Source organism: Nothobranchius furzeri, chromosome 14 (assembly GCF_043380555.1).
Source record: "Nothobranchius furzeri strain GRZ-AD chromosome 14, NfurGRZ-RIMD1, whole genome shotgun sequence".
NCBI lineage: Eukaryota > Metazoa > Chordata > Actinopteri > Cyprinodontiformes > Nothobranchiidae > Nothobranchius > Nothobranchius furzeri.
In genome coordinates, this window is record NC_091754.1 from 40,686,873 (window position 1) to 40,707,658 (window position 20,786).

Genomic DNA, 20,786 nt, shown 5'->3' on the forward strand with positions numbered 1-20,786 from the left:
AGAACTCCGGAACGGCCATCCGGAGCGAAAACTCTTTAACCCAGATAATTTTTGGCAAGCTGCCAAAACCCTGCTAAAAGCTGCCTACCACTGACATGTCAATCGGTTCTTGCAGAACAAAACTTACTTATTGTTCAGACTCCTTAGGAGTCCATCTAGATGCCACAGTTCCATCCATCTGTTGTGACCTGGAAAACATGTCTGGACTGAAGGGCCGGTGCTACGGTATTCTACAACCTCGGTGCCAGAGGTCATTCGACCTCTCTGACCTTCGGATCCACGAAGAGGGTCTTCAAAAGGGTGAGGTAGACACGTAGATAGCGTCTGATGTGTTATTGATAATAATCAATCTCATAGCTAAATGCAAACCAAATTCTTTCTCTTTTACACCCAGACCTCAGCTCTTCTCGATGCGGAAGTTCTGATAACATCACATTCACACATAGGCACCATACATCACATTCCATCCACCTAGATCCATCCCACACAGTAAATATTAGTTAACTTGTGTTGAGGGTATGCTCTCGTGAGAAAAGGCTGCAGTAATTTTCTCCAAAAGACTGTGCTAAATTGCCCTGAAAAGCATATTAAACATCAGCGCCAGCTGACACTTCATTTCCCATGATGCTTTGCACACGGAAGCAATGTGATGACGTCACCGCCGAATACCAGAAACATGTTCTGCGCATGTGCGGGAGCTCATGGACAGCTTTCCCGCGAGCTCCAAAGCTATAAATTACAACGACACAACGTCGTTCTTTGTCTTTCGTTCAGTCAACTGTCTTGAAGACGTTTTGCTGCGATCGCTCCGGTCAACGCGAGCACGCGGGAGGTCTAAGTGCTGAAATCAAGCTCACAGAATGCTAGAAAACAGCGGGGAAAGCCATCAAGCTCACAGAATGCTGGAAAACAGTGGGGAAAGCCATCAAACCGACGGACGAACTGCGGAGAAAACAACGGAGAACCGTCAAATCAAACAGTGAGGGACGCCTCACTGTAATGGTGATAAGAAGAACTCCACTCCTCCTCTCTCTCTCTATCTTCTCCCATTTCTTATAGTTCAGAATAAGCAATTACACACCGCGCTATTGCTTCTAATTATCAGATGGGTTTTTCTCTTTTTCGTACCCAAATACGCCTGTCGGGTCATTTGGTAAAGAATAAACTGTTTGTTGATCATTGTTTAATATCTTAAAATGGTTTCTGCTATGGCCAAGCTGTTAACCTATCAGATATTAATTCATGATTAATCTTTGGTGAAGCTTAATGATCCTTTTGAAATGTTTTGAGTGATTTAAGGTTAAGTTACTTCTGATTCTAAGCGCTTTGGGAGGTTAAAGTGCAAGTTGCCACCCACACTTCAGCCAAACAAAGGGGTCAGACATCTTGCATATGGACTCCATTTTGAATCCATATACGAACACACACACACACACACACACACACACACCTTGAACACCATTTTGAATACACACACATCTTGAATTATATCAGATTGTTTTACATTATTATTCCATTGTTTAATTAAATGTTATTCAATTCAGTTTTGCCTCAAGCGACTTTTGTTTGTGTCGGCTGAAAATGTCTGCTCCTAACGATTCCACGAACTTCAGACAGATTGATAAGATCTTTGGATTCAATAAATTTTCCCCAATTAAAAGGGTGGTGTCCCGAAGATATCTAAGAATATCTTAATTAATTAATAAATCGGTAAATATTCCCATATTTACAGAATTTATTGAAGAATCCAAAAGTAAGTAAAAGCTTACAAATTATTCGCTCACCTGATAACCCCAAAACTTGTCATGTTTTAATTGTTTGGAAAATAAATTCTTACTTTTATAAACTTGACTCTTTCCTGAATCAAAAGAAGTGTTCTACAATCCCTGAATAAACAAAGGATCCCAGAATCTTCTGATTGAACATCCAAAGACCAAGCAGGTTGATATTCTATATTTATATAGAGTATCATAGCTTATTGGTCATAAGTAAAGGTAATATATTAAGCTCTAAAAGCACTCAATTTACCAACTCCTCCAGGAACAAGCTCATCAATGTGGTTTGGTATTTCTGTTTGCACCCACCAAGAGTTGTGTTGAGACGTTTCCCTGGATCTCACCTCCACATTCAATTTAATTCAAATTCAAAAATACTTTATTAATCCCAGAGGGAACTTGATTTCTGTAGTAGCTCAGAATAATAATAATAATCAAGTCTTCAAAGAGTTATTGTATATTACAATGGCTGTTGGCAGGAAGGATCTCCAGTAGCGATCAGTGTTGCAGCGAAACTGAAGAAGCCTCTGACTGAAGACACTCTTCCATTGTCGGACAGTCTTGTGAAAAGAATGCTCAGAGTTGTCCATAATTTTCTTGATTCTCTGGAGCATCCTTCTTTGCATTATCTTGTCCAGTGGTTCCACAGTCGTCCCCAGAACAGAACCAGCCTTTTTTATTAGGCTGTTGAGCCTTTTCAGGTCCCTGCTTCTGATGCTACTACCCCAACAGACGATGGCTGAAGAGATTACACTCTCAACAACAGACTTGTAGAAGATCTGCAGCATCTTGCTACAGACAATGAAGGACCTAAGCATCCTCAAGAAGTGCAGTCTGCTGTGTCCCTTCTTGTAAAGAGCTTCGCTGTTCTTTTTCCAGTCCAGTCTGTTGTCCAGGTGAACTCCAAGGTATTTGTATTCCTCAACCACCTCCACTTCTTCTCCCATGATGGAAACAGTGTTTGACTCCACCCTGTTTCTTCTGAAGTCTAAAATCATCTCCTTTGTTTTGTTCACATTCAAGGTCAGATGATTGTTTCCACACCATGACACAAAGCGCTCCACCAGCTTTCTGTACTCAGCTTCCTGTCCATCTCTGACACACCCGACAACTGCAGAGTCATCTGAGAATTTCTGTAGATGACTGGTGTCTGATTTGTACTGGAAGTCTGAGGTGTACAGGGTGAAAAGTAATGGTGAGAGTACAGTCCCCTGTGGTGCTCCAATGTTACCGATTGCCTGGTTTGATGTCCAGTTCTTCAGCCTCACAAACTGTGGTCTGTTTGTCAGGTAGTCTTTAATCCAGGCAATAGTTGAGGCCCCCACCTGTGTCTTCTGGAGTTTCTGGCAAAGTACATCAGGCTGAATTGTGTTAAATATACATCAGGCTGAATTGTGTTAAGTACACTGCAGAAATCAAAGAACATGACCCTCACAGTGCTGCCTGCTTTGTCCAGATGACAGTGGATTGGTTGAAGCAGCTGGATGATGGCATCTTCAACTCCAACTCCATGGCGATAAGCAAACTGCAGCGGGTCCTGATATGTCCTAGTTTTCTTATTCAGGTGGACCAACAGGAGTCTCTCCAGGACCTTCATTATGTGGGATGTCAGGGCAACCGGTCTGTAGTTGTCATTGACTGATGGGCGAGTTTTCTTTTGAACTAGAACAAGGCAGGATGTCTTCCACAGGACTGGAACCTTCTCCTGGGCCAGGCTGAGGTTGAAGAGGTGCTGCAGAATCCCACAGAGCTGCTCTGCACAGGGCTTCAGTACCCTGGGGCTGACACCATCTGGACCTGCAGCCTTGTTCCTGTTCAGTCTCTCAGGCTGCCTCTTCACCTGACTTCTAGAGACAGATAGGTGGGAGGGGGAAGTAAATGGGGCAGCAGCATCTCCTGACTTGGTTGAAGACAGATTTATAGAACCAGAAGAGTCCATGACTGTGTTAGAGGGCAAAAGAGCTGGCGTGTGACAGGAAAATGTTGGATCAGAGGAGGATGGGATGATTGGCTGGGGACAGGTGAGGAGGATGCTGGGTTTGTTCCTAAACTGAACCTATTGAAGAACTTGTTCAGTTCATTGGCTGTGTCCAGGCTGCCATCTGTTCAATCCTTCCCCTGCTTGAAGCCTGTGATCTTCTTCATCCCTGACCAGACATCTCTGATATTGTTCCTCTGTAGTTTGTTCTCCAGCTTCTTCCTGTATGCCTCCTTGCTGTCTCTGATCTTCAGTTGCTTCTGTATACTCCTCAATAATTCCCTGTCTCCCTCCTTGAAGGCTCTTTGTTTCTCATTTAGCAGATTCTTCAGTTCACTGGTGATCCAAGGTCTGTTATTAGCAAAGCATCTCACTGTTCTACTGAGTATGATGTTGTCCACACAGAAGTTCATATAGTCAGTGACACATCCAGTCATGGCATTGATGTCCTCTTCATATCCTTGGCAGAAAGTCATCCCATTTGTGGTTTCAAAACAACTCTGCAGGGCTTCTTCAGTGTCCTGTGACCATTTTCTCACAGTTCTTCTTGTCACAGGTTGCCTCTGAACAAGTGGTTTGTATTCTGAGCAGAGAAAAACAAGATTGTGATCTGATTGTCCCAGAGGAGGTCTTGTTTTGGACATGTATGCATTCTTTACATTTGCGTAACACAAATCCAATGTCTTGTTTTCTCTGGTGGAGCAATTGACAAACTGTTGAAATGTTGGAAGTGTAGCAGAGAGCCAGGCATGATTAAAATCACCAGATATAGCCACAAAAGCGTTGGGGTGCTGGGTTTGTAGCTTAGCGACAATGGAACTGATGGCATGTTCTCAGCGTCCTGCCTGCCTCTACAATGTGCCGTGGTGAAGACTAATGAAAAATGTTGGAATAAAATGTGTAGCCTATAATGCAACACCACGATATTGACATGGCAGGTAAAATGTATTTTCTTCTTCTGGCACCCGGAGAGTACAGACGCTTCTCTTTTCTCTCCCTTATCCCCCCCCCCCCCCCTCCAAAAGCTCTTGTCATGTCTGCCTACAGAGCGTTTCTCTGCATTCCGCTTGAAAACTCTATTTTTATTAAATCACGGATTTGATCAACTGGTCATTCAACACGGTTGACAAGATTTTTTCAACAATGTCAATGAAGCAGGGGCTCCAGATGGAACGCACCCAGTGGGGTATATATTGGATTCCTGGAAGGAGTGGAATATTATATGCCTTTCCCAGCTGTTTGTGGAAGACATCGGAGACATGTGGATTTCTGGTCTGATAATAACTGGTTTGGAAAATTGAGAATTGGGGGTCAATTGGAGTGCAACACATACTCATGGAAAGTCTCAGCCATGTGAAAACTGGTCAGGCTGGGACGTTACTCAAAGTGAATAGCAAGCTAGAGGTTCTAGATGTGATCCTGGTGTTAGTGCACAAGATGGATGGGATCTTGGAGTAAGTCTGCATGGTATGGGCAAGATTAAACCCAAAAATTGGATTCACTGAGAGAATGGAATGATCAGTTAAAAACTGAAAGGCAGAGGGAAAATTATCTCTGTCTGACCCAAACAATTGTTTTCTGAATCTGGTACCCTGGTAGCCTTGAGCTGCTAGAAGAAAAAACCTCCACAAAGGAATGCAGACAGATGCTGTGAAATCCCGACCTACACCCTGCCTTCGAATTGGTGGTATCAGCCTGGCGAGGTCATCAACAGAAGGAGTGAATGTGCTCTTCACTCCCTCGATCTTCCTCCCACCTGTGTTTCAACAGCGATGAGTGCAGAGGGCTGCTGCTCTCTCTGGGGGAAAACAGGGATCCATGTTATATTTTAAACATACCACTACTGATTAAATATTAATACTAATTTGATTGAATGATTAAATCCTTGTGGGAAATGGTATTTCCAGTCCAGCTCTGGACTTAGGCCAGTTTCTAACTGACACCCTTAGCCTCTAGTCAGTTTTAATCACTTACAGTCTATTCAGTTCTTAACATTCTATAATTTCAGTGAGAAAACTTACTGCAGGAATACTGTAGGCTCAGCTGACCCTGTTTCTTTTCTCCCATGGTGAAATTCATGCTGATTCATTAAAACAATGTAAACTTGGCAGGGAGTAGATGGCCCCGGGGCCACCTGCAGCAAGTAGATGAGAGAGTGCTTACTAATGAGAGGAAACAGCAACATGTCTGTCAGAAGAGACAATTAGGCTGGCAGTGCAGGTTTTTTCTAATGGTGTCAGACTGGTTTATGAAACCTACCAGAACCACTGTTAGCATTGAGGGTGGATGCTGACAGGTTTTCCTACTGCTTTCTCTCATAAGAGCAGGTTTAATAGGTTGTGGTTTTATCTCAGGCTTTAATGATTCACACACAGCAGAGGGTACAACCGTTAACCGTTGCAAGGCCATGATTGATGGACGAAATAATCTACTGGCAAATATCTGCAGTCACATGATCAGAACATGATTAAAGTGGTACTTTACTCATTTTTTAATACATTTGAGGTAGTCTTGGCTGGAAATCCCAACTCCAATGTATCCCCTTTGAACAGCTGAGCCTAAGACAGCAAATAATGTGAGATTCAAATTTCATTTGAGCTAATAATTTTACAATGTTTTCCTCTGCTGGGACATGAAGGTTCTTCTAATCTTTTAGCCTTAAAATGTGAGAAATAATAGAGAAAAAAAAGTCATAAGCTTCATCACCCATCTTCTACCTGTTCTGGTCTTTTCTTCTGCAAGGATTTGCAGAAATATCCATGACATGAATGAGGAGTTTTCTTAAGCAGCATGTATTGATCTGAACCCTCCTGTTGCGCAGCATGTATCGATCACATCGAATTTCCTTCTTTTAAAGTCCATAATGAGGCGCATGCTGAGCTGACTTTTCTGTCAGACTCAGGTTTAAAGGATGTTAAAGGTCAGATCTATTGCTTATAGGTACCATTATTTCTCATCGTGGCATCATGTTAATCTGAAACAGATCATCTTTATTTGCTCTTAATTTTTCTCAACAAGTCTCTCACTCTCTCTCTCTCTCTTAAACAGAAATCACCTCCTTTCTGTCTCTTGTGTTAGTTTTAGGGATGTTTGATGTTATTGGTCAAATATTTACATCGGCAGATATCGGCATTAAAATTTAGCATTGGAAAAATTCAGTATCGGTTTTCAGGTTTTTAAAAACACAAATTTTACAAACCGTACACCTTTGTTAAATCACATTCTTCAGGTACTCCTCTCTCTCAAACTATAAAATTATGGCAGACCTGAGGTAACGTTTTGAGATATTTTAGTTTGTTTGGCACAACTTGTGAAGTAGAAATTTGCCCTGTTTAGTGACAAACAACAAAAACAAAAATCTTCACACAAGATCATTATAAATGTTTCATCACCATAGAGCTCTGGGAGTTGACGTCACTTCTCCCGGCATGCAACAGTTCAAATCGAAACTGCGCCATATTGGCATGCAGAAGCCGGCAGCTGGACTATTTATTATTGTCAGAAACTCAATCAGACAGGAAATATGGTAGATTCCTGTTGTGCCCCAGGATGCCAGAACAGACGTGGACGACATAAGGAATGAGCCATCTACAGGATTCCCCAAGATCTGGAGCGCCGCAAATGTTGGATCATTGTAATAAAACGCATTAGTGACCGGGCTAAAATGAAACTGTGGGATCCCGAGAGTAAATGTTTTCACTTATGCAGCGACCACTTCATATCAGGTACTTAAACCAACGTTTCCTCAGCTGTATATGGTATTTATTTTAAATGCTTTTATTACGATTCTTAGTGGGCTTCCTAAGCTTATTTTGGCATGGCTTTTTCTGTCTTATTACTCACAGCAGCAAGTAAACGTCACGTAAAACGTTGCCTCATGAGTTCTGCGTGCTGCCGTTTACGTGTTTTATGATCACAGCAATTAACCAGCTAAGCTGTATTTAATTTTTAAGCAATGGTTGATCAATTGTCAGATCACACATAAAAATCACTTTGTATTGCTATTATCTGTCTCACCGAGACAGATCTCAGACAGATCCTGAGACGTTCCTTCCTGACATATTTATTTTATTCACGGAAAACAATCAGAGTAGTGATTTCTCTTGGTGTTCAGTTTATACATTCAAACAGCACAGCACTCTGTTTAAACTACTTACGTGTAAATCTGTTATTTGTCCATCCATTTTCATCCGCTTATCCGGAGTCTGGTTTAGGGGGGCATGTAGCGTTGAGAGGCTCAGACTTCCCTCTCCCCAGCCACTTGGGCCAGCTCCTCCGGGTGAATCCCAAGGGGTTCCCCGGCCAGGTCCGGTAAGAAGTCCGCTCCGACAGCTTCTGGCGTTTTTAAAAAGTATCCCAGGGTCACGGTAAGGGTCGGAGATGTTTAGTCTATTTAATTTCTGACTATATAAAACGATTTCTTCGGTTTTAAAGTGTGAAGTAAACTCAGACGAAGTAAAATCCAAGCCAATCCTGTTTATGTTCATGTTTACGATCCATGTTTGTTTACCTTTTTTTCCTGCCAATATGGCGTCTACTAACTGAGAGTAATGTGGGGTCCGGAGCTCTATTGCTGTAATATACAGAAAAAGAAAAAGTACATAAGTTCAATTCAAGTTTATTTATAAAGCGCCAAAGCACAACCAGAGTTGTCTGAAGGACCTTCACACAGTAAACATTCCAGTACAGGTCAGTTCATTAAGCCAATCAGAAAAGAGTTTCCTATATAAGGAACCCAGCAGGTTGCACCGAGTCACTGACTAGTGTCAGAGTCTTTACAGCAATCCTCATCCTCATTACTAACTAACACACAACATCACCATCTATTTTCCACCAGAAGCTAATGCAGGAAACGGGGGTAGAAGACTTTTTTTGTCATTCAGCTTGGCGGTTAAACTCAGAGGGGGCGATCATTCTTAAAGATAACAGGTAAAACATGGTTTCTCCGTGAATCCGCTCTTAAAGATTTTGTCAGAAGGGGAGATGCTGGTCAACAGTTGCTCTCATTATCCTTTTATGTGAACCAGATGTAGAAGAACCAAAGGCTAGCAGACCATGAAAGCTGGTTGTACACCTCACTAAAAGCTTGATTCATGTTTGCAGGAAAAATTAAGTTCTCTAAGGCAGAATGCAAACTGTGAAATAGGGCAGAGTCAGCTTTGATTAGAGGCTGATTTGTAGTATCTGGTCTGTGGAACCTTCAGTTCATTTCAGTGTATAAAAATGATAGTTTTCTTTTTTCCAATCACTCATGTTCAGATTTACATGGAAAGAGGAACAAATGAAGTTTGAATGAAAATGTATTTTTTATGCTGTGAGAAACTGACTCAGGAACTCAAATGACTCAAAATATCTGAATAATTTGGGTGAGTGACTAATTCAAACTCAATTCAGTAAAAATAACTGAGTTTACTATCAATGACTACTAGATTTCATACATTGGGCTTGGATGATGACCCAAAGAGAACAACTACCTATTTGATTTTAGGATGAAATTCTGGAGGTGAAATGATTAGGGCCTCAGCCTTGTTGGCCTTCAGAGAAAGAAAATTGCTGGACAGCCAGTTGCTGATCTGAGTTAGACCGCGAGTAAAGGTGGGCAGCTTGTCCAACTGGTGAGGCTTGAAGAACATTAACAGCTGAAGAAAAACTTCAAGATACCTTCTGTTGGCTCATAAAGAGCAGGTTTCGATGTTGCCATGCACAAAAGCATGTTTGGGTCGTATGAACTATGGCCGTCATGCACAATTATGTGTGCACTTTTTTGTATAAAGCCTTATCACAGTTTACACACACACAATTTACATTACAGGCATTAAACTGCTGACTTCAGTGTTTGAACAGTGTTATAATGTGCAGGTGTATTTTGTAATGGAGGTAAATAGCAGATGGATCAGTTGGCAAATTAGAGATAAGAAGCCTGCAGATGTGTTTACTTCATCTCCCTAGTTTAGTGCTTTAATTCCTCTAGAAACCTGGTTCTGTCCTGTCACTGATTGCTGGATTATGCAGATTTTGTCAGACCTTTGATGATTCTTATGATTTTAAGGATATTTTTGATTTCTTGGACTTTAGTTTTCATCTTGTTTCAATCCTTACAGTTTCTCATAACCTGGCAGCAGCCAGATTTCTATGTGTAGCCCTGCCCTGTGTAGAGTCTACACAGTCTACACATTTCAATCTGCAGCAGAAACCATCTGAAAGAGGGAGGGCTATCTGGTAGAATATTTAGGGTTTTTTGGAGGCTGCGAATATTGCCCGGCTGGCATTGGCTACCATATTTTGTCCACAGTAACAACTCAAATGAAGTATACCATGTGCGCCTAGAAAACAGCGACTCACTCAAGATTGATTAATTCACTCACATGTCAATTACCATGTCTTCGAGTGATGTCTGCCGTTTTTGCGAGAAGCATATGCACATAAAGGGCAGGGTTTCCTCCAGCACTTTATAAGCTTTGATTTTCCCACCACTAACGTGTTTCTGATTAAAAACCCAGGAAGTGTGCACCATGTCCCACCCCCTGCACTCACAGACGAGGAGCGGTAGCAGTCCACCCCACCCCCAGATTTTGCTTAGTCAAAACTAACTCCCACAACACATGATTGGATTGGCCTATTTTGGGCTTGAGGTTGGACGGCTTGAACTGGAGCGATACGAAATAGATTCTCCTGAGTTTGGAAAACACAAAATCTTGCGAAAATTCATGTCGTAGCTTAAGGTTAAGTTTCTCGTGGAAGTTTCAGTTGCCAGCTCTCTTTCCCCTCCTGGCTTCAGTCTGCTTGCAGGTCCCTCCGTTTTTGTTTCATTTAGCTCCAACCTGTTTTGGAAGTGTTTCTCCTTTTTCAGGCAAGATGGCATTCACCCAACATGGCTCAAGCATGCTAATTGCTAACAGCCGGTATGCTCTGCAGTCTCATAGATTTTTATCTATGGTGGATTCCCTATCACAGTCATGACGGTTTACATCCCAGCCATCTACACCTTCTTTGGCCATCACTAGCACCACCATTCCAAACAACATCACCCCTACAGTCCTCCCCCGAACCAACTTTGTGTCTTCCAAAGGTCACAGTCCCCAAATTTTTTTTCTTCTGCTAACAAACCCGAGAGTTTTTCTATTCCAGTTCTTCTATCAATTGGCAATGATATAAACTGTTTTTAATGCCGGAGAACCCAGAAACATAACCAGACGTTAACAACTCATCCTTTTCCAACAGGTTAAGAAGACAAATGTGGATTTAGTTGAATGTGCCCTGTTAAATGCCCACTCTATTTGAAAAAAATCCTTTATTTTAAATGAGCTGTTCATCAAAGAGATGTTGACCTTTTATTTCTTACTGATAGGTGGCAGCAAGATGGAAATTGTGCAAATTTAAATGAAATATGCTCTGTCTTTACCACACCATGGATTGGTAACAAACAACACCCAAATTTCTTATATTTGTCTTGACGGCAGAGGATAAATGATCAAGTTTTTGACTAATCAGGGGAACCATGCTCTCAGGGGCATTCTTCAGAGTTTAACTGGAAGAAGTTTTTTTCTAGCCAGCTGGTGATAGCTAATAGACACTCTAGTAATTCAGACAGTTTATAGAAATCTGAATCCTTAAAGGAACAGTACAGCTGAATGTCATCTGCATATAGGTGATAAGAGACATTATGAAAATAATCAATTGTCTGTCCAAAAGGGTGTATGTACAGTAGAATTGACAGTGGACACAAAGCAGAGCCTTGGGGTACTCCACAGAACAGATCAGTAGAATCTGACGTGATTTGGTTTCTACAGACACTGTAACTTCTGTTAGAAAGGTATGATCTAAACCAGTCTAGAACAGTTCCAGAGATCCCCACAAGTCACAAAGTCTGTTAATTAAGGTGCTGTGATCAACAGTGTCAAAAGCTGCAGAAAGATCTAAAAACAAGGTTGCCTGCAACCATCATGATGTCACAGGAAACTTTAAGCAAAGCTGCTTTTGTTGAATGCTTTTTACGAAGACCAGATTTGAATTTGTCAAAACTGTTGTGTTGTTCCAGAAATAATTCAGTTGATCTGCCACAACCTTTTCCAATGTTTTAGGGGTAAAAGGTAATTTAGAAATCGGTCCATAATTTTACGCTGAGATGAGTCCAAACTTGTTTTTTTTTAGGATAGGTTCAACAACTGCATGTTTAAAAATTGATTTTAGAGATAAATTAAAATCTACAATGGATGGGTCAGTTTGGTCAAACATGTCCTGACGAACATGGCAGTAGGAATGAAATCAGCAGGGCATGAGGTTGGTTTCATGTATTTCTGAATGAGGCAAATGTCCAGGGGCCTCATTTATCAAGCTTGCTTACGCACAAAACGGGGTCGGAAAACTGCGTAAGCAACTTTCCATGCAAACTTTGGGATTTATGAAAGAAAACTTAGCGGAAAAATGTGCGCAACTTTAAGTTGACTAAGGACCTGGCTTACGCACATGTTGGACATGGAGAGCACCTGCAGTGCTGCTGCTGAGAAGGATAACATTACGAATTCCTGCAGCTTTATCACTTGTACTGCTTTGTTTTCACACAGAACAAGACCCCCCACATGCACACACACACATGCGCACGCACACACACACATGCGCGCACACACACACACACACACACACACACACACACACACCGAGCTGGGGAAGGACACACACACACTCACAGACACCGAGCTGGGGAAGGACACGCACACACACACACACACACACACACACACACACACACACACACACACACACATACACACACACACACACACACACACACACACACACACACACACACACACACACACACACACACACACACACACGCACACCGAGCTGGGGACAGAGACACACACACACACACACACACACACACACACACACACACAGAAATAAAAGACCTATATAAACTGAGGTGGGAAGACTAAGAGACATGAAGAAAACCAGGAGGGAGCTGGGGACAAAAAGGCTGGAGCCACAAAGACACAGAACATGAAGGAACACCTGGAGGGGCTGGGGATGACCGAATGAACACAGGACCTGGGAGGAATTATTTAAAGGGCTACAAACAGAAGACACATGAATGAGACGCATACAAAGGACACATGAGGGCGCTATGAGACACAAAAGGGGAATCTAGAGAGGAATGGAGAACACAAGGAGACACATGAGGGAAGACGTAGTCGGAGACCATGACAATACACCATCCTCAGTCTTACTTCACTTTAGTTACACCATACATTTAGTGTTAAAGTTAGTCTAGTTTTAATTTGTTTAGTGATAAATCTTTAAACTTTTAAAACTTGATTCTCTTTCTTTTGTCTCTGAGTTAATACAAAGCTGTTACATAATCCCTGCAATTAAAAGTTCCAATCTTCTCGTTTAAGTTATCCAAAGGTCCATAAGATTGACTTCATTTTTCCTATGGAATCTCACATTTTATGGTTCATTAAATAACATGTAAATTTAATTGTTACACCACCCAGAGGTGAGACAGCCTAGCTTCTAGCTCCCTTTTGTTACTTCAGAGGTTCAGATTTAGAAAAAAAACAGCCTTTTTAGAGGCTTTGCTGAGAAAAGCCACTTTTTACTTGAAAACTCTGCTGTCACGTATTTTAAAGCCAAATATCCACAATAAGCATTTCAAATTGTATTTTTAGACAGCATTTTATATCAATTAGAAAAAAAATTTCAACCTGCGATTTGCTCTTTAAAGCCTTATGGTCCAACCCAACCCCTCAATCCACACACTAGAACCTTCTAGAAGACCAAATATAAAAGTAGAGATGATCGTTCTTTCCAGGCTGTTGCACCCCGACTTTGGAATGAACTTCCTGTGTCCTTACATAGTATTTACAGTCTGGTCACCTATAAACAACAGCTGAAGACCCTTTTATTTAAAGCTGCGGTTACCTAAATTGTTTGTGTTTTGTTTTTTGTTTTTGTTTTTAACTGATATTTATGATCATTTTTTAGTGTCATGACTTTGTTTTTCAGATTTTTATTTGCGTTATGATATTCACTGTTTAGTTTTTTGAAAAGCATTTCGATTTAGACTTTATAATTTATTTTGTTTTGTTCATCTCTGTGAAGAACTTTGTGATTCTCTTTCTATGATGAGTCCTATATAAATAAAAATTACTTGCTTACCAGTCTGCAAATTAGTAGATTAATTCTACTAATTGAGACTATGGTTTAGAGTTTATTATATAATTTGAGAAATTAATGGAATTTTTTTTGTTGAGATACTGTCTAAATAAGTTGTTTTGATAGAGGTGGGTTTGGACTAGTTTCATTAATGTTAGGAGAATGTTTTGTTGTCTATTAGCACTGATGAGTGTTTAAAAATCTTGAGTGCAAAAGGAGCTTTTGGTCTGCTCAAAAACAGAAACGTAATAAAAATCAAAGAATGGAACTTTAGTTTAGTTAGTGAGCCATACAATGAAAAGTAAAACAGCCAATTTTGATCATTTATTCTGTTCAAACATCCACTGTCTTCAAAAGGACCCAACGCAGACTTGTGAAACATTCCTTTATTATAAATAGATCATTTGTATAAAAAAGGCATGCTTCAATTCAGCCATGGCATTTAGATGTTTCACAACTCAATAAGTATATCAGTTTAGCTAAAACAACCACAGATTCATCTCATAATGCAGTTCAGGAGAAAAGTGAGACAGAAACTAGTATCAGAAACTTTCATAGCCAATACGTTTCTTTATTTTTTTTTTCAAAAACACACAATTAGAATAACAACATATATGATTGGTCCTCACAATATTAAAGTTTGTAAAGTTTAAAATAGTTTTGTTTTATTTTTTTGTCCATTTGTCACGTTCCCATTCATGTCCAACATTCTGGTTTTGTAGATGATTATGTGCAGGTTTCTCCACCATCCAGGTCCACTTCCTGCTTCATGTAAACACCAAAAACACCACAGACAAGGGTTCAGTCTGTCAGCCGCAATACTTCTGACTGCTCAGGGAATCCTTTTCCTCCATCAGCCTGTATTGTCGTCTCCTCTGGGACTGACAGGAGTGTGCTCGTTAAATGTCCAAGGACATTGTCATGTTTGAAGGTGTTGTTTTCTCACATAGCATGGTTGGTGTAGCTGACGTAGGTTGTTTTTGTTGGTGGCACTGGAAAAAGCAAAGAAATCAGCACATCAGTGAGGCATAAAAATATATTGGTTCTCTTTATCTTCTGCTGTTTTGACTTTGGTCTAAAGCAGTGCTTCTCAACTACTGGGTGGATGTCAGGGGGCCGCAAGAAGCCACCAAATCTATGCTAAACCAGCCTCCAGTCACTAGGTGGCAGTAATACTCATACTAATCAACAGGACTGCCTGTCTAACCCAGCAAAAGAAGCAGCCTATAAACATGGTGGTGCACTCATAGATATGTATATACAGGGTGGCTGTGTCTCAATTCATGGTCTGCGTCCTACGTCGGCCGGATTCGTCGGCCGGTTACGTCACAGCACGGCGACCAGGCCTGTCCCAATTCGAAGACTCCTTCAAATGCGATTGACGAATTCGGCCTTCTTTTCGCCTGTATGAAGGATGGGTCTGGTGTATCCTTCAATGGTTTACATTTCCCAAGATGCCTTGCGGGCCAGACGGTAGAACTTTTAAAAACAATGGCGGACAGTGAAGCGGGAGCTGTCGGAGAGGATTGCGCATATAAATGTCAGTATAAACTTGAAAACTGTTAGGTTAAGGAATTTTTTTGATACATGAACGTTATTTTAGTTAGAAATGTTACAGTAAGAGTGCTTGTATTGCGGTCTCGGCTCGTATGTTCGGCCGCTCGGTGTCGTACTTCTACCGCTACGTTTTCCCCCTGATTTTAATAGAAGTTTGTATTTTAGGGACAAAAGAGAAAACCAGGGAATTTATTAAGCTTAGGGCGGAGATGGACCACATGATCACCGGAGCTAAGTATTCAGCGGCTGTGGCTTGGAGGTACAATAACAACATCTCATCTTTTAAAAACTTTCGTTTGAGTTTAGTTTTTTCTGCGAAAACATGAAAGGAATAAACCGTTGTCCTCTTCTATCTTTTCTCTTCCTGTTTCTTTTCTTACATGTTAGGACTATTCTGGAGAAAATGGCCATCCAGGGAAAGATGATCCCCATCCAGGCAAAAAAAGGGATAATTTAAAGAAAAAATATAAAGTATGTAGATGTGTGTGGAAAAATATAACATGTATACATGCTAAATGTAAAAAGGTTAAACAGTTTTGTAGTTATTTGTGTAAACTGACTTTGTTTTTTTTTATCTAGGATTGCAAGTATCCAGGGTCAGGAGAGGGGGTTAGTGGGAAGCCCACTGCTGCTACTTGGCCCTGGTTTGACCTCATGGATGAGGTATTAGGACAGAGACACTCAACCAGTCCGCCTGTCCTAATTGCCTCTATCCGTGAGGACACTCCAGGGCCAAGTACAGCAGTGGAGGAAAGGGAGGAGAGTGAGGATGAAGAGCCAGGAGGAAGTCAACCAGGTGGAAGAAAAAGGAGAAGGGACAGCGATGACCAGCTTCTGGAGCTGACCAGGGAGGACATGTGGCTGCAGAGGGAGGCAGAGCAGCAGAGGGCACAGGAGAGAAGGGAGAATTTTGGCAGGCTTTTTAGTTTGCTCGAAATAAATGGTTAACAAAGATTAAACATGTTTTCTTAATAAAAATATCTATATAAAATCAGTTCTGTATTAAACTGTTGAATTTTATTTTTGTTTACAAATGTGAATTGTTTAATATTACAGGGTATCCGCTGGGTCTTAAAGTCTTAAACAGTGATAAATTGATTTTGGTCAAATTAAGACCTTAGAAAGTATTAATAACTATTATCACATCTTTGCTCAGGCTAAGCTTTGCAAACTATTTTCTCTGAAGTAGCTCTCCAACAGTCCCAAAAACATTATTTAAGTGTGTGACACAGTTATAAACTTCCAGCTTTCAACCCTGTTATCACATGCATTTAGAGTAAGGCAAGCAACTCAAAAGGAAGGAACAGAGTTTCCCCAATCAGCAAGGCTGCCACAGAGATAACCAATGCCTTCCCTGCACAAAGTTAGAGAGAGGAGAGCCAGCACGATTGCCCCCATATCCCAAGCCACCAGCCCCTCACCCAGACCCACCCATGGGTGATACAGGTATCAGGCAACAACCTGTGGCCACTGTCAAAGACCTCCCAAGGCCCCACACTCAGTTGCCAGAAGGACAGCCCCCAAGGTTACAAATGCCACCAGGATGAGGAAACAGCCCGTCAGCACCAGAACCCACGACTAGGGAACCTCAGGGTGCTTCAATATCAGACACCTCCCCCACACTAACCACATTGTCCTGCAGGCCATAGTCAATGGCCTTCCACCATCGCTATGTGATGGAACCAATTAAAGGAGCCCAAAGAGAATTATTTGATGTAGGCAGAGGCTGTCTCAAGTGTAAAATGATCTAACAAATTATTTCTAAACTGGTTAATGCAAAGATTATGTTTATTTTTCCAGTTTATGAGGATAGTTTTCTCAGCAATGTAAATGGCAGTCAGAACCATGTGAACCTAACTGATTCCCATTGGGACATCATCCAGGTTTCCCAGCAAGCAAAATGAAGGGGAAGTTGGGTTTTCACATTTTAGATACTTTGACGGGTGTTCACTTTTTTTTTTTAGAGAAGATTAGAGAAGACTGTCATTTTTAGATGACCTCGTGCTGCCAGAGAGGTGCTTATTTTACTGCGTTACCGTAATTTTTAGTGACTGGAGTAAAACACAGATATGAACCAGGTGAGTGTTGCTGTGTATGAAACACTGCAGGGTTAAAGGAAAGCAGCCTTGACGCCTCTGATGAGGAAGCTGCTGCTTGTTAAATACAGCAGAGCCATTCAGACAGCCCATCTCTGATGAATAAACATGCAGACGTCTCTGCTTTTCTGCTGACAGACAAACCGCTTTGAAGTCAAACTCTAAGCTGTAAACACTTTGGCTTCATCACATCTAGACTCAGTTTACGTCTAAAAAATTCAGAGCCGAGGCTCTGTTCAGTAAATCATTTACACTAATTAATAAACTGTATTTTTCTTCTTCATTATTGCTTTGCACCTGGTTGCTAGCCAGTCATACTACTTTTATTTGAGAGGAGTTCTATGGCATTTTTAATTTATTACTGAAGCACAAACTTAATCTGAAATATAATGATGATTTATGGAATGACTAAAGTGTTATAATAACTGTCCTAGAGTCTGGTAGTCTAATCTAGACACACATTAGCAGGAGAGAAAAGAGTTTGCTCTGCAGGCAGGGCCAGATTAACACTTTGTTGTACCCTGGGCAACAATAATCAAGGGCCCCATCATCACGACCCAAGGATCACCACAATATGGTCACATACAGATTATATTACTGTAATATGCAGTAAATACACTCAAAACTTGAATGCCTGACATCACGTAACCCGCTCAGGGTAACCTTTGACCCACCTTGTGTGGACTGACCAATGAGGAGAGGGTCTTAACTTGAGGCCCTCTCTTCATTGGTCAGTCTGCACAAGACTGACTCAACTGCTCTCAACTGACGTTCAAAGTCATAGGCAGCGAAGCTTCTCTGTGCAGCGCATTTTGCCTTGACCCCCAAAATGCCTTGAAACGGCCCTGGGTGTGTGACTGAGTTTTGAAGGTGATCTGAATTGTATCAGATGTATCAATATGACATGTGTATAACTTATTGTTTTATACAGGTAAAAACGTGTAGTGGAGATAAATCTACCTACATTTTACTTTGTTTTCTTGTTTTTATTGAACTATTTTCCTGTCCTGTCTGTCTCTCATCTTCCTGCATCTCCTCTAAACTCTCCAGAAAAACTGCTGCCTGGGTTCTTACTTTTTCACCTCATCAGTTACTTCTGAGCAGATCAAAGGGATCTCCTGACCACAAAGCGGAGAGCGCGTTTCGATGCTGCGTCAGTGAGGTGAAATCACCGCAGCACACGATTAGCTCCGCAGTAGCAGAGTGCTTCAGGTGCAAATAAGACAGAAAATAGAGAACATGTGTGGACATGAACGATCGTGTGCTAATTATAGTTTTTTGGGTTGGCCACTTTGAGAATGGACTGTGCGCTGGACTTAGCAGCCTGGAGCGCTGCGCAACAACGCGCTATGCCTCTCTATGCTCAAAAGAGTCCATAAATGATGTAACATAGGTAGAAAACTTTTTTCCGGCACCCCTGGATGTGTAGGATATACAGCTCCCCCATAATTCGATCCCTGCTGCTGGATGAAAAGCTGGACATTTTCATCAATACAAGAACCCCCAGTCCGGACGCCCCGGACAGAGAGTGAAAAGTGGACATGTCCGGGGAAAACAGGACGTACGGTCACCCTAGTCCTCATAAAGCCGGAAATTACAGATACAGTACTTTGCTCGTGCCCTTGCTGCCCTGGGCCTGGAGTTTGTGGGCCCTGGGCAATTGCCCAGTTGCCCATATGGTTAATCCGGCCTTGTCTGCAGGCCAGACTAGCCACGCCTCATTGGAACCTTGGCAGGCCTGAACAGTCTTGTGTCTGGCCAATCATAGCACTCTATCAAAACAACGATGGCGGTGGCTAATTTGAAATGACTTTCACATGAACCTTGTACTATTTAGACTTGGGCTTTACTTTGAGTCAAGAGCAGATAGAGGTGTATTCTTCAACAGTGCATGGTGGACTGCTTTGTTGACTGACAACTGTAGCGGTGTGTGCGCCACGTTGTTCATTGTCTAATAACATGTGGGCTCTCAGCCCGTCCCTGGCCTCTCCACTGCCCACCTCAACCTCACGGATCTTCAAGCACCTCCTACGCTCAGCTCCCTCAACCCTCAAGCCACCAAGAACCCTGCCTCACGTAAGCCCCCCAGGCCGGACCCCCTCCCCTCCCGAGTCCTCCACGCTTCGAGATTGCAAGTTCTCAGGAACTCCCAGATTCAAATCAAGATTATATGTACCGGACCTAATCCCCTCTGTCTTTAGATCACCACACCCGATCCCCGTTCCGAAGAAGTCAGCTGGACTTTCCGCTGCACTTTTAGTTCACCTTTATAAATAAGTTGTTTAAACTCTTATCTGCTTCCTTGGAGTGATTCTGTATGTCGTGGGTTAGACTCTTACCACACAACATGACATGCACAAATTAGCTTTAAAAAGGTTCACAAGACCAACGATAGATGAAGGCTGGATCTACCCATTGTTATCATTATTTCTTAGCCAACAGGCTCCAATATATGCAAAGATGGTTGCAGCATAACCCACTAGATGAGTCCTGGTTGTAGAACAAACACTCTGCAATACGATAGCGCTCTCAGACTTGCCTTTTATTAGCTCCAACATAAAAAAAACCCATGAAAGCTATAAAAGCATTAATATTAGCACCTATCTGACAGCATGGTATAAAGTTTTAGTATCATGCGTGACATTAAAGTAGAAGGTTTGACGCTCCACCTAAAGCCACAGCGCCACCAGACTGAACTGGGTGGAACAGCAGGTGATGGTTGGACATCAAGAAATCTGGGAGGCCTCGGAGTGAGACCCCCGAAGAGACCCCAGGTTCATACGGTCATATTAAAGGAGGCTGTGGAGAAAGCACAGCCACGTTTAGGATCAGACAGAGATGTGACTAGCAAGAGAAACATTGTCTGTCCTGAAGACTGAAACCAAGAATGATTTAGGCTATAGACAGGTGCAGGTTTATGAGGGTCCGGATTAGATGTGCTCTCTGGAGGGCCCCCGGTCGACACACAGGTGCGATCAGAGAGACCAGGGTCAGCCAGTAGAGGTGCAGGGCGATATCTGGCCCCCCTCTTGGTAGGTGGTGTTCCCCCCGCAGAGTACTGGGCTTCAGCTGGAGTCTCAGTGCCACCATCAACTCTCCCTGTGGCAGGTGGTGTCCCCACTGCAGGGTGTGGAGTCTCAGGCGGAGCGTCGCTGCAAGTGTCAGCTTCCCCTGGGTCAGGTGGCTTTCCTAATTCAGGTAGAAGTGGTTCTGCTGCAGGGA

The 20,786-nt window shown here is 42.1% G+C and overlaps 1 protein-coding gene across 3 annotated transcripts in view; it reads right to left on the reverse strand.

Annotated features, from left to right (window-relative positions):
• Positions 1 to 12,478: 12,478 nt before the first annotated feature.
• grm8b (glutamate receptor, metabotropic 8b) overlaps positions 12,479 to 20,786 on the reverse strand; it is a 175,899-nt gene continuing 167,591 nt past the window's right edge. For all 3 annotated transcript variants that reach the window (XM_015965651.3, XM_054746526.2, XM_054746525.2), the window contains one exon: positions 12,479 to 14,903. In XM_015965651.3, the coding sequence (XP_015821137.1) occupies positions 14,854 to 14,903 (50 nt within the window). In that variant the 3' untranslated portion in view covers positions 12,479 to 14,853. The remainder of the gene's footprint in view (positions 14,904 to 20,786) is intronic.